Raw genomic sequence first — 15,054 nt, 5'->3', positions numbered from 1 at the left:
GGCTGACACCTGTCCATTTGGAAGCACATACTCTTCAGTTATGGATTACTAAAGCAGCACCTGCTGCAGCCTTGACTTGGATCAGGTAGAACATAATAATACTCACTATCGTAAGATAAAATATGCCCACTTTTGCCTTCATAAATAACATGGCCTTTGGCTGAAGCTTCCTCTCGGCACTTTTCTGGGCTGCTGTCTTCCGTAGCCAGCCGTGTGATAGTTCCCTTCAACAACGCATCGGCTGCTATGCCAGACTGGGACAGAGCTGGTGTACCCTGTATTTAAAATCAAACACATATAACTCAGAACATGTGTATTTATTTAAGAGAACAAGGAGCAGTGAAGTGGGGAGATAAAACCCCAACATTTTTTAGATCTAGAAAGCCAATTATTTTATTAAGCAGTATGGCTTAAACGGCTGCCTCTATTATTAGACACGTAACTGAAATATCAGTAAGATTATTTGTAAATAATCCGCTACCTTGTTAAACAAATACAGAAAGAAGAATAGTGAGTAAAATATTACAAAAGTGTTTCATGACCTGTAACCATTACCCTATAATATCATTTTGGGGGAAGACAGCATATGCTACATGCTGAATCATGCCATCAAGTTTATTTCTACTCAAAGGAACAAAACCTTCCCTTCTCAGAGGAGAATTGTTACCATTGTTCTCTAAATAGAAATTCCAAATTAATCCAAACAGTAGCATTTAAAAATTATGAGACAAAAGGGTTTATTTTACCTTTCTGGCTTTAAATAGCATTTACACAGGTCTGGTTACATTTGATTTTAGCATCTGAACTCAGATGTGATGCTATCTTCATGGCAGTTGCTAATAAGCCTTCAGTTTAGGATACCAAAGGCCCCGGTGATTTTGTTTAAACAATTTAAAGACTCATAAACACGAAGATGAAATCATGGCAATGTTTACTTCAGCAATAGTGGGGTTTGACCACCCGACTGTATTAAAATTTCTTTTCTCAAGGCAGCTCCTGCTTTGTGGCATTAATTTACTTTTTCAGACATGCAAATACCTTCATGGTGATACTTTTGATATGCTGGTTTGCTCCAGCCTCCTCAGCAAGGGGATAAATACCTGAGTTATGGAGCCTCTCAAAGAAGGAATGGTCTCAACAGAAACTTTACTGGTTGGAGTCCCTCGTGTTATACTTCCCTCCTGTATCGTGGCCGTACCTGATTTGAAATAATAAGACATCCTCATATAAAAGAGAATAGAAAAAAAAAAAGTAGCTACTTCATTTGAAAGGATTAAAAACTCTAGCGAGAATTGTTAGTTTACACTGAAACAGAGGGAAAAGTTCAGTTTAACAGCGTGCATCTGGTGCAGTTAAACTATTTCTGCTTTCAACATAGTCTTTTACAAAGTCTTTTGCAATATGTGAAACCATTTAGTTTCTTTTCTTTTGATGTATTTGGATATTTCCCATGTATGGCTCTACATATGCCCCAGCGAACAATTTCAATTTGAAACTGGCATGCTTTGAAATAAATATTTTTAACTGAGATCTGCAGACAGGAGGAGCTTGTTACAAACACAAAGGTATCAGAAAACAGGGAGTTTTAAGTATTCTATTAATTCTATTAATCATAGAATACTTAAAAATAACAGTTCAGCAGTTTGAGCTCTAGAAGTCTATTTTCTCAGTTTCTTCAGGCTCTGACAAAGTTTCTTAATCTGTATGACTTTCTCTACCTCGGACGACGCTTTCATGTTGTGCTCTGACTAGGAGTCCCTCGGGTTGGGAATTCTGACTTCTGGGAGAGAATTCTTCTTGTTTGATATAGGGCAGGGAAGCTATTAGGAAAAAGAAAAAGGTTGAGGTTTTTTTTCTTTAATTATGAGTCATTAAATAGTCTTTATATAAAACACATCAGCTTTTCTTTTCTTACCAGACTTGGCTGACTCCTGCTGCCTTGGCAGTCCGAGAGATATAGAACCCACTGATGGCTTTGCAGTTTCTTGGGTGTAGGAAGCTTGACTATGGGATGTTAAGTAAGTGCCAGGTGTTCCCTGAAACCATAAATATATCATATGTCAATACTTGTCTCTAGAATGAAGATTCACATCTATGTTTAAAGGAGAATGCTAATATTACTGTGATCTTATCTTAAAATGATCCAGTACACCACTGCAAAGTATCAAAGCGTAGAACACCAGGAGACACTGCTAGTTTGGAGACGCAGTTCACCGGAACTGAACATTCTCAACCACGCTACTAAATATAAATAACCACAACATGTTCTATTTTATAAAGCACCTGTAATACCAGGACTCGTAGTGGCACGCACAGGTCTTAAGTGTTAATGCTGTGAACACACATTTGAGTACAAGATGCTGCAGGTTGGTGAAAGAGCAAAAAATTGTTCTAAGTATGGATTTTCAAATACTAATTCTCTTACTTGTGAGATTGAGCCACCCATGATAAAGGACGGTTTTTCTGATGGCACGCTTGTTTTGGAGGATGGAATGAGCGGTGGCGGTGGTCTGGTGGGTCTGGTTGTTGGAAGGCGGACTCCTTCAGGTATATTTGTTATTACTTGGTGAGGTGCTGGCTGGAGAACTTGGGGGAAAAATTGTACATTAAATATTACGGTCCGAGTCAGCTCTACTAGTTGTTAGAGAGACAAGAAGAACAGAAATAGCACAGTTCATCTGAAAATTTCTGATTTACGGTACCCAAACACTATCTAGCTGTATTTACAGCTCTGAAATTCACTACAGCCAAGTGTATTTTATGCACAGAACTAAACGGAGAATATTGAAACTTGCATCAAAGTTCAAAAAGAAATAGTGAAACCTGCACTACGGAATTGCAGACTCTGAAAACTAAGCTTCTAAAAATAGCAGCCCAAGTGTACATTCAAGTGTTTTGTTGTTTTCCTGTTTCTAAAGAAAAGTTCTTATTCTTTAACTGGAATGCAACTGAGACAAGTATTATCTAAGCTTCCCTGACTTTCTTTCCTTAGCCCAACATTATACTCCAAAGGGAAAAGCAATAATCCAAATTCCAGCATTAAGATTTGTCATTTATGTCACCATTTTGTAATGCATTCAGACTACCATATTAAGCAATTACAGTCAGAAATGAATGCCAAAGAGAGCAGCTTTCTCTCTTCCCCAACTCCCCCCTTCATAAGAAGGGCCACTCATGAATGTGACGACACTTGTATTAAACTGAAAAACTCTTGATGGCTTTGTCCCTATCCTGTTCTAACACTTTTCAGGTTCTACTTGCTTAATAAAATACACGATACACAGCTGATGCAGAAATAAAGAACAGAAATACAACCTCATGAGAGCCAGAAAAATATTAAGCTGCCTATTTACAGGCACATGCTGAAAAAGAACTATTTTCTTCTTTTGTTAATTCACAAATTGTCCAGAGAATAATTTGATAACAGCTCACAAAAGCCCAGCTTCCACAGGAAGGATACATATCACTAGGATACATAACAGAACACTTACCTGGCGGGACACTATAGCGAGCTGCGTTCATATCAGGCTGGGGAGAGGCTTTATTGACTTCCCTCGGAGACAGCCTGTACGGTGACGCTGACCTTGTGGCTGTATTTTGCACTTGTGCTTCCTGCTCTATTGCTCGTTTGACCTCAGCATAAGGCATGTAGGCCACTGGTTTCCCTGTGGAGGTTAAAGTTATCACAGAAAGACCAGAACCCTGGATTAGCAATTGAAGTCAGAAGGCCCAGTTTACAGCACATCAGGTACAAATGTTTCAATAAAAAGGTATAATTAAGGTACAGATTAATTAAATATGTTCTTAAGTCTATACTTCTATATCCAAAGCTTTGAAAAACTTTCTCATGCTTTCTACACGCGAAGAAAAAGTATCTGTATCCTTTAGGCCCTTCAAGTGAAAGTCCTCCTATTGAAAAAGACTCCATTTAAAGATTCCTTTTCAAATCCTGTGCATCAACCTTGTTCATGTGCCAGTTCAGCCAAGCCTTATGTGCCAATCCCACCAGACAAAAGGCCTCCCTCCCTTGTTAGCTTGCCCAGAGAAGTTACAAATCAAATTTCAAATAGCAATATTGCCCATCAATAGTGTTTAAAGGCAAAATGTATTTTTATTGAACTTTGGAAAGTAAAAATCCAGCACTAAAACTTCACAAGTTCCTTTTTCTCAGCACTGGACAATTTAAGTATTCAAAGTTATGAGCCAGAACAAGTCTACTGCAACTGTGATATTACATCGTGAACCTACGTAGTCAAAGAAAGCTGGTACTAGTCATTCCATAATATCTTTCTAAAGGGTCTTTACTATTTGATTTCACAGCAGAATTATGTAGCCAATTCAACAATGATTCAATTGCCCTTTAGTTTGACAAGATGCCCCACACAGGCAGTGTTTTGATGTATGCAGTGCAAGGTTTTTAACGAGTCTGTGGGCTTCTCTGCTGCAAACTGCAGTGGGTGGGCGAGCTTCACGTGCACAGTATATCTTAGGAAGCAGCTGTTGTAAAGATCTGATGACATCTCAGCCCCTTCTACTCTTCAGATTAAGATGCCCAAGCTTGTAGAATCCATTTACATTAGCCACATTATCCTCTGCCTGCCTCAATGACCACCTAGATTTTTGCTGGCAGACACTTCACCCTCAAACTTTCCCACACTTCATTACACAGCGCTGCCAATGCCAAGAGTTATTCAGGTGGTATTTTAGTCAAAAAGTAATTTCAAGCAACCCTAGACCTTCTACCTAAAGAAGCCACTTCCAAACCTCATAATCTCACCCCCTCCTCCACATCTACAAGCTCTCTTCTCACTGTTTCAACAGGCAAAAAAAATGCTTTTGTTTCTTTCATTTTACTTAGGTAAAAGTTAATTTAGATGAAGCCTTTTCATAACACAATTTAAACGTGTTATGCACGCGTCCAGGCCAGCATATGAAATACTGAATCCTAGAGTTTCAGGAAAACACGACTGCTGATACTGTGGAAACAACAGAAACAGTACACGAGGACATAAAATCTAAGAATTAGGCATCTGCGATGATAGCTCTAACACTCAGCACATCAATCTCACTCGAGTCATTTCTCTGTTACAATGCAGTGTCTGGACCTATTCTATTTCTATTAAAGAAAGCTGAGTGTTTAGAGGCAAAAGTTACACACTTTGTACAGACTGGGCCTCCCATAGGACACACATTTCTTGCACAAAAAAAGCTGTTTGTAAGCTACAGGCTGTTGAGAGAATTAAAATAATTTCAGTTCAGAGCATAAAAATGTAGCCAATATACAGACACAAAATATAATACAAGTATCTAATGAAAGTTAATAAATGCACCACTTTTCTGCAGCAGTCTGGATGATGTAACATACACTGACAACCAAATCACTTTCCTGTAACCAGGAACAGTAACAGAAGTGTCCTTATTTAGTTACACCGACAGGTTCCGTGAGCCTTGTTCTGTACACAGGATCACACTGCAAGCCACATTCAGAAAACATCGGTTCGGATGCCAGAGTTCGGTTCAAAGCCTGACTCAAAGTATCCTCCAAAGCAAGCAACCATCATATTCCCAAGAGAAAGAACTTTTCACACAACCCTTCTGCGCCAGACAGGCTAAAGCATGGTAGTTCTACCACACCGCTGTGCCCTATGCCAGGGCTCAATGTCCATGTATGTACTCTGGTGTAGTAAAACACTCCTCCTAATTGTGCTCACACCTCGTTAGCAATTCTCTCCCATCTTTGCCATAAGCTTCTGAAAAGGGCTCCCCCAGAACACATAGTTATCTGGGTCTTCTCACTGCACACCACATCTTCCTCTGTGGGAAGAACTCATTTTTGGATTTCACCCAAATGGAGACAGTTTTCCTGCCTTATCCAAGTGGGCTACACAGTAGTTCTCCCAACACTGTCACTGCAGTAGGATTGGGACGGTAGATAGGTTCCTTCAACCAAGCAACATCAGAAAGCAAGTTAATTATTCATACACTAAACTTGTATTCTTAAATGAGGCAGCAGCGTAACAAGTAGAAACAAAAAGCAGGGTTACTTCCGTAATGGATGTCAATGCCTACCTTCCCACTCAACATTAGGGCTCTTGGAAGTGCCACAAGGGCTTACAGCACTTCGATACTCCATATCCAGCTGCTCTTGCCTCTGGCGTTGCTCCTCCAGCAGTGCCGACTCATGCATTGCTTTAATGTGCCGTTGATACAGCGCATAACCACTCACTGGTGTTCCAACAGGAACAGTACAGGGACTGCAAGAAACCTACAGGCAGGGGAAGGTGTTAACATCAGGTACATTGTTATTCTAGGAAGTACCTGTATTAATCTCATTCAATGCCCCACTGCAGCAGCTGCTGCCTATGTACAAGGGTTTCAAATGGTCCACACCCTGTGTTAAACTATTACTTTTGTTTGTACTTAACTTGCTTTCCCCCTCAGAAGTCCAATTACAAAGCTAATGACATATTTCTTCATTTGTTTCACATTTTTTTGCCACTTTAGTGTTGCAATTTGTTTTAGGGACAAGAGACACTCCTTCAAACATCACTTAAAACCCCCACCATACCATAGGTGGTATGACAGCAGCTCGGTGGTGAAGTTGTTGCAAATCCATCTGCCCTTGCTTTATTGTGGATGATACCAGTATTGACCCAGTGGGATTTAACAGTGAGGGCTTCGACTCCCTGCTGAAGATACTGGAAAAAGATAAAGGGGAGGGAAAAATATCACCAAAAAGATCAAGATCAAATATCTTAAAAATTTAAATGCAAAAGTATGCCTCTCAACTTCAAAAAACCACCACAGTTAGCACACTAGACAAATAGCTGGAAAGTGAGAATCATGTTGTGTTTTGTCGCACAGCACACCTGGAACAACAGGCAACAAAGGCTGCTCTAGAAATACCAAAAGAAGCGTTCAGAGTCTCCAATACCAGAAATGTTTACCCTGTTTCTATATGCACAGTACTGCAAGAATGCAACCCTCTTTATAAAGAATGCTTTGAAAAAAGGTTGATAGGAAACACCAGACAGATTTAATCCAGAGGAACTAAACAGACAGTAAGTTACAACAGCCTTTCACACGAAGGGTCAATATATTTGAAATGGGAGGACGAAGTCTGAAGAGGCAAGAAAGTGCAGAACCACCATCAACTGCACTCTTCCAAAGAGCACAGGCAGAAGAATGATACTGGATACTTTTGACATTTAACATCTATCCTTGGTACTGCGTGTATATTAAGAGCTCTGGGAGGGAGGGGGCACTGGCTCTGAGACTGCGCTCTGGTTACATAGGAATCGCACCAGCAGAACACTGAAAGAGACTTCAAATATCACCAGTGGTGTCAGCCATCCCCAAAGATAAAATGGATCTAAAGACACAGTACTGTCCCAAGTTCCCAGGAACTAGTATGAGTGTGAAGGCATTGCACGCTTTGGAGAAAGAAGTCATCCATCTCTCCAGGCAAGTGCACTGACTGGCAAGAGAGGGAAACACTTCCACCCCTCTATTATTCATCACCGTCAAGAGATTCAGTTCTACTGATTATTATAATATGGTTCAATGACAGTAACTGAGTATAGGACTCAAGGTTATACAAACAAGCAGCAAATGTTAGAAGGTAACTAAAATATCAATATTTTATGTCGCTAGATTATTTTTTAATGGAAGTTTCACCTCCTACTAAAAATACATTGAGGCTGTTTTCACTGTCAAATTCAAAGAGCTTTGGATGCATTCTACTAAACTGAGTTTGTGAGAGCAAGAATCAATTAAAACAACTCCATCTCCAAATTTTTGGCTACACATTCAAACAGTTTTTCACTTAAAGGAACTGGAGAGCCCTTCTACAATCCCACACCAACAAAAACTATTCCGAATTTATTTCTGAATGTGTAGATTTGTTCACAAGTATTGTGTAAAAACAACAATCTAACAAAGCCAACTGAAAGAAAAGAACTTAAGACTAAGTTGAAGACTTTTCAGCTTCTCATGCTCTGCCAGCGAGGAGGCACAGCCAAGACAGCTGACCCGAAGTGGCCAAAGGGACGTTCCACACATATGACGTCACGCTCAGTGCATAAACTGTGGGAGCTGGCAGGTGGGCAGGCACTGCTCAGAGACTGGGTGGGCATCGGTTAGTGAGTGGTGACAATTGCCCTGTACATCACTTGTTTAGTATGTACATCATCATCATCATTATTTTCCCTTCCCCTTCTGTCCTATAAAACTGTATTTCAACCCAGAGTATTTACTTTCCCTCACCCCTGATTCTCTCCTCCATCCCACTAGGGTGTGTGTGAGCGAACAGCTACATGGCATTTAACTGCCTGATGGGTTGAACCTGCCTTCGAAGACCCTTCTTTTGGTGTTTCACCAAAATTGTAAATCAATATTTCCCACTGTTACACTTATAAAGACTCCTCAGAAATTCTTTCCGTAATATAAACTGATAACAAAAATGTCACTAGTGAGTAAAACCACTTTTTAAGCAACTTCTTAAAACCTTCAATATTTGAACACTAAACAATTAAACTCACCCTTGTCTGTCAGGCTCTCCATCTACTTCCTCATCAGCACTACAGGTGGCACTTGAATCATTATCTGAATGGGATTCTTGTCTTGCTGTATTAACTTGCTGTGCCAGACTATAGTCCATTTCCTCCGGTTCTGACTTTTCCTTGGGTTTCTCCATATCCCTCTCTTTGGTATCACTCTCTATCTTCACTTGAATATTCTCTGGTAGCCTCATCTCAGTCTCTACAGGTTCTACTTTGGTATGCACTGGCAGAGTTATCACAGGCTTAGCTTCAACTGGATGACTCCTATTGTCAACCTCCATGGGCTCTTCAGCCTCATTGTTTATTTCTTCCTTCACCTGCGGCTCAGGAATCTGACTTTCAGCTGTTGATACAGTTGGGGCTGCAGAGGAGGGAGATGCACTGGCTGCAGGTTTAACAGTAGATTCTTGTTCTGCTGTAGCCTCAGTGGTTACTTTCGCAGCAGCACTCTCAGATGGAGTTTCTTCACTTGGTTTAGCAGGTTCTGCTGGAGTTGGGGATGGAGCACTTTCTGTATCAGAACTATTCTCGGCACCTGTGGAAAAAAATTGGCATAAAGGTTCAATGTTAATAAAATCTAACTAGGCTTCAGTGAGCTACCTCTTCATAATAATAAGACATACGTCTGCTGTCTCAAAACATAAGACAATTGCTCTGAAGAATTGATTTAAAAAAGGGAGAGTAACCAAAAATCAGCAGATACAGGTTAAGGTTAAACAAATAGATGCAATAACAATCCATCAATTAACCTACCCATCTGTAAAATAAGTAATTAATTTTGATTTATTTTCAGGACAATTATGCACACAAACACAGCAGCTTAAAAAAAAAACCCAAACCAAACCAAACAAAAAAACCTCTCAACAAAAACCCAACCAAAGCTCCAGATCCCTAACACTTAGCCATATTCTCTGATTCACCATTTACAAATGCTACTGCTCCCAGTTTCACAAGAGGGTGGCCAAGACCGACTGATGCCGAGTGCCTATAATTATTAGCAGTTGTAACCAATACATTTCAAAACCCCCAAATACTTAAATTTGTCTGTCTGAAGCTTTACTGAGACTAACAGCAAGCAAAGGCTACAGATCTTTGATTCACCACATTTCAATACACACAGTTTTTGACCAGGTGCTGTCAGTTTATCCTCTGGAAGACAGCATAGTCAAAGCATCTCAAAACACTGAACATGGGGTGCTCAGGACCAAAAACACTATTTTTTTCTCCTCTGGACACAACTAGTGAAGCAAGTTCCAATTGCTAAAATCTAACAGAAACACAGTATTTGAGCACTACGTTACAAAGTGAAACACAGCTTTCCAAGCACATAATTGGCACAAAATATATGTTCCTTTCTGTGCATAGACAGGTTTCTGTCCAAGAAATGTTACCTTCACTGTCTTCTGGATTCTCTTCTTCATTGGATGCTTCAATATCTTCATCCTCCTGAGCTGACACAGTTGAAGCCACGCTCTCACACTGCGATACATCACGCTCCTCACGGGGCCTTCGTGAAGACTGATAAAGACACAGCATTTACATTGTACTGAAAACCTGCAAGTATTATTTCCTTTCAAACACATTCTCATTTATCAATCTGAGGTTGAAATGAAAGGCAGAGAATATCTCTGAAGCACAGATTCATTCAGGTGAGCACACTCTTTAAACTTCAAGCCAGTTCTTGCTGATACTGATCAAAAACAGGTTTGAGAACAAACCACTATCTCAAGATACATTTGGAGGACAACAGAACTAGTGCAGCAAACAGATGCTGATTCTCTTCACTTCAGTGAGAGAAAACTAGGATAACACCACAGTTTAAAGTAAAAGAGGAAACAAGCGGTGATTGAAAAACAGTCTCAGTGAAGTGTGATGAACAACTTTAGAAAGATGCCAAGTTTTCCCCTGCAAAATATTTAGTGCCCACGGCACTTACCTTCTGTTTGTGCTGCTGGAGGAGGCTGTCCAGATTGTGTCTCCTTTTGTAGTTGAAGTAGAAGTTCTTACACTGAGCTTCACTTTTCGTCCCAACCATTTTGGCAATTGCTGCCCAGTTTCGTCCGTGTTCCACTAGGCCTGTTCAAACATACAAGATCCAATATTTACTATGATAAATAATTCAGCTATTGAAACCCAAATAAATGGAACAACCACTCCTATGGGAAGGTAGAATACAGTTATTGCCGTCCTGAAAAGAACTTGCTATGACAATGCGTTTGATAAATACTCCTGGGGTGAAAAAACCTGTCAATTCAAATGTCTGCTTATGAGGCCTTCAAACTTCACCCTTTGTTGTTGCAAATATGTAGTATCTCTGCTAAAATATCGATTTTATGCATAAAATTTACATGTAACAGTACCTATCAGATGACAAGTCAAAAACTACATTGGCTTTTCTATTAGAAGAATGTCATACAAAAGGAATTTTTGTAACTTATAAACACGTTACTTTGAAGATTTACATATGACATAAACCCCATCACACCTGTTTCACAGACTTCTGTGGACCAAGTACAACATGAAACAGTTCTGCGTAGTAGATAATAAAAATGCTAACCTGAGTCCTAAAGAGCCCCAGCAAATTTCAACTGATTCATTCAGTGTAGCATCACTAAAAAATCACAGCATTCTTATTCAGTAATTCAGTAAATTATTGTGATTTTGTAAATCCAAGTATTCGGACGCAAGTCAAAAGTTTTACAAAGTTTACCTTTCTTAGCAACTTCCATTTCTTCCTCTGTCCAGCGGGATGTCTCCACAGGCTCTGCAGAAGCTGGAAGAGAAACAAAGACACTGATTAGAAAGAACCAGGATTCACTATTATGGCACCAATCATGCATCCCAAAGTCAACAAATTATTTACATTAAGGCTTCTTCAAGTCACTTGGGAAAGCTGCTCTTGACAGTGGGAAGCAGTCTCCATTAAACCAAGTCAGAGATACAGCAGAAACCACTACAATCTCAGCAAAGCAAACTGTTTAAGACTATTCTTCCTAAAAACCGGCAATTGATTATCTGTCAAAGATGATTTGTAAGTAATTTAGACATTTACCACTAAAATTTTATTTAAACTGTCAGTAATTACCATCAACTACTAAAAGCAGCAATCTGACATGCTATAAACTAGTTCCATCTTATTTCACTTGCTGCTGTGGAGAGGACTGAAGTCGTTATTTATTGATTACTAGGTATTAAGAAATCTACTGTTGTTGTAATCATTGAGTCTCCAACCGGACCAAGAGAGAAAAACAAAAGAAAACAAAAAAACAGTAAGTAAAACAAAGTAAGAAACTAAGTACGATTCAACACAAAATACTTCTCACACACTACCCTGGCTTGGAGATCATTCTGTTTAAATTTCTGAACGGCATTAAGCTGCAACAGCGTCCATTTCCTTCTCAAAGTCACAGCACACAACACAGACCCTTCAACAACTTCCATTAACAAACAATAACAGTAGGGCACTACAAATTATCTGATCCACTAAAAAGCTATTTTGGATCTTCCAAAAACCCCTGCAAAAATGGTTTAAAATGCCCCAAAGAACTAGAAGCAAAACCCACTCTTGCCTTAGTCCAGCTACTGACAAAACCTCACCACAATGCCTGAGCAAGAACTGATTTGCCCCGTTATTCTGTTCTTTAGGACACGAAGACTATCTGAGCAGCAACAGAGCTGTTACAAATTCTAGAGTAGCAGCTGCCTGTAAGAACCCCGTTGAAGACCAAGGAGCTCTTTGCCACAGCAGAGCACTGCAACAATCAAAAAGAACTGCCCCGCCATCCTGGATAATTATTTACTAGCCACAAAATGTTCTGTTTGCCAGTATTTCTGCACCACCACAAATTACGTCAGCCCTTTCAGAAACGCAGCCAGAGACAGTGTAGTCTTTTCTAACCACAGATGCTGAGAAAGTAACATTTAGTTTTTATTAGATTGCCATCTAATGCAAAAGCAACAAAAGCAACCTGCTAGGATCTAGATCAGATTATGAAACTCTCTAAAGTACTCAAATATCAGGCCTACTTGTTTAACAATAACCTCTGTGAGCTACAGCCTGTAGGTCAATCTGTGTCAAAGGCGTTTGGATCTCTGCAGATCCATCATTAACCCTGCAGGGACAGAAAATTTCGTTACCGTAGACAGGCTGAGCTGCCTTTATTTTGCCCCACATGGTTCTAGCATTACACACACGCTACTCATGAAGTTACACTTTTAAAGTTTAACAGCACCACAAAGGTGCAAAATTATAAGCAGGTCTAAGAATAAAGATGTAATACCAAAAAGAAAAGTGAGCTGCATGTACAAAGAACGGTCTTATGTCAGTGAACCCTGTCAGCCAGATGGGTCCCTGAGTGTTCTATGAACGCGACTCACAAGGTTCTGGTGGAGGTGGAAGAGGCGGTGGTGGCTCTTCAGTGGCTGCGGCTGCAGCAGCACTGGCTTGTGCCGCTTCATTTGTCATTGATCTGGTGATCCTGCCCTTGCGACGACCTTGACTATTGGCAGTTTTTCGGCCCCTAGGAGTAGCCTGCTCCCGTTCCTCTGGTTCCTCTGGTGCAACTTCAGTTTTGTCCTTTTCTTTGGTATTCTCTCTGGGAATAGTTAAAATACAATTCCGTGACATTCGAATGGCCATTACAAGCAGATATACCAGAATATCAATATTAAAAAAACCCCAAACACTACAAACCAAACTCAACAGCCCCAAAAGACGCCTTTAGTGAACTAGAATTCACTTACTGCCCATTTCTCTAGAGCTGCTAGAAAATAACAGAGATAAATGATTTTATCACCTTCAAAGAAAATAGAAACAATGTAATAGAACACATGAAAAAAAAAAAAACAAGCCAACAAGACGTGAAAATAATTACATGTATAAAAAGAAATCCCATGGCTTTTTCCAATCTGATTAGTTCAGAGAGACAGAGGTAGTAGTATGTCCAAAAAAAAGTGTAATGCAAAAACCTAAACTAACTAAGAACAGTTTTCAGTCCAGATTTACCGTCAGGTTAATCTGACCACTGCAAAAACCTGCAATCTAAAGTGAATTAAAACATTTTCAATAGAGATACTCACTTAGATTCCTCCTTCTCATCCTTTTCCTCCTCATCTTTCTTTTCCTCCTCTTTTTTCTCTGATTTTTCTGCTTTTTCCTCTTCTACCTTTTCTTCTACCTTTTCTTCTTGAGAAGGACGAGCAATCTGTTGCTGAAATGGAATGGGATTTAAACATTAGAACAACTTGATCACACAAAGGTGCAGCAACTTGTACTCAGAGCGGCACAAACACCCATGCTGCCTTACCTCCCACTTGATAATATTTTCAGTTACAGTCACTGCACACTGGTCAATATAACAGGTAAAAGGTAAAAGACCTTGGCAAAAAACTGTAATGCCCATCTGCACCCTGAAATCGTAACTAATATGTTCCCAGGCATCATCTCCTAGACTTCAGAAGTCCCCTTTGCCGCAGAACGTACAGATTCTACATATCAGCTCTATCAACTTCTTTTCTCTCACATTTCTTCTGGTCAGCTCTCCTATTCAATATGGGTTTTGCCTTATAAATCCCATGGAGATACAGGCTTCTTTCGCAGCGTGAGGTGATAATGCACACATACTTGTGCCAACAAACGCATATGCTGTTGTATGCCATGCTAAAAATGAACAGCTATGTTTTAAAAGCGCGTAGAGAGGTCTGATCAACATTCTGTGCAGTAACGGTGCTGCTCCTCTCATTTTATTTTTAACGTTCTTAATTTTAAAGTAGTGAAACCTGATAGCTTACAACTTGGAAGCAGAAGATCTTGTGGTATGGACATTGTGACCAACTCTAAGCCACCTTCTCAAAACTACCACTAGTAATTAAGAAATATAATTGTTCAAAAAATTGGGTCAGGAACTTTAGACTTATGTTTCCAGTGAATCAACAGAAGGAAAGTGATAGTCTAGAACTAATTTTTTTTTAACCTATTATCTTTATTGAGTTGATAGTTTTAAAAGCACTGACAAACAACAAAGTAATTACCACTACCCATTGTTGTCCTAGGGAAAACACCTTAAAATACTATTTATGCATTCCCTGTTAAGGGACTCTCATTCCTTATCTTTCAATCCAGATGACTACCATGTGCGAAGGCATCTCATTTTAGAAAGCACATAAATTTTATTTAAACTTTCCAAGAGATACAATCTGCTTCTAACAGGAATTAATGGAAGAAATTTCTGTTACTCAATGTGATCACACAGAATTACCGGCACGGGCCCCTTACTGCTGCTGCTAAAAAAAAAACAACAACTAAACAAAAACGAGTACGAAAAAATTGTGGCATCGTTTCTGCTATTCTTTATCTCACAAAAACATAAAATAGCTTTGGCATTCCCTGTCAGACTTCACTCTTAGAGACGGATTAACATTAGAGAAGCCAAATATCCTGTGATGTTTTAAGAAAGCATTAGAAAAATGACATGTGGTGTGCACAGAACCGATT

General features: G+C 39.6%; 1 protein-coding gene across 3 annotated transcripts in view; it reads right to left on the bottom strand.

Annotated features, from left to right (window-relative positions):
- NCOR1 (nuclear receptor corepressor 1) overlaps positions 1-15,054 on the bottom strand; it is a 65,453-nt gene that overhangs the window by 18,279 nt on the left and 32,120 nt on the right. For all 3 annotated transcript variants that reach the window (XM_054084879.1, XM_054084876.1, XM_054084878.1), the window contains exons 15-28: positions 13,641-13,771; positions 12,939-13,156; positions 11,272-11,334; positions 10,498-10,637; positions 9,953-10,079; positions 8,541-9,096; positions 6,569-6,698; positions 6,070-6,265; positions 3,492-3,665; positions 2,426-2,586; positions 1,916-2,036; positions 1,719-1,820; positions 1,101-1,198; positions 107-275 (exon numbers count right to left, since the gene is read on the bottom strand). In XM_054084879.1, coding sequence (XP_053940854.1) covers positions 107-275; positions 1,101-1,198; positions 1,719-1,820; positions 1,916-2,036; positions 2,426-2,586; positions 3,492-3,665; positions 6,070-6,265; positions 6,569-6,698; positions 8,541-9,096; positions 9,953-10,079; positions 10,498-10,637; positions 11,272-11,334; positions 12,939-13,156; positions 13,641-13,771 — 2,386 coding nt within the window. The remainder of the gene's footprint in view (positions 1-106; positions 276-1,100; positions 1,199-1,718; positions 1,821-1,915; positions 2,037-2,425; positions 2,587-3,491; positions 3,666-6,069; positions 6,266-6,568; positions 6,699-8,540; positions 9,097-9,952; positions 10,080-10,497; positions 10,638-11,271; positions 11,335-12,938; positions 13,157-13,640; positions 13,772-15,054) is intronic.

This window comes from Cuculus canorus, chromosome 20, assembly GCF_017976375.1.
Source record: "Cuculus canorus isolate bCucCan1 chromosome 20, bCucCan1.pri, whole genome shotgun sequence".
NCBI classification, from domain to species: Eukaryota; Metazoa; Chordata; class Aves; order Cuculiformes; family Cuculidae; genus Cuculus; species Cuculus canorus.
The sequence above is the reverse complement of the archived record's forward strand: the minus strand, read 5'-3'. Positions and strand labels throughout refer to the sequence as shown.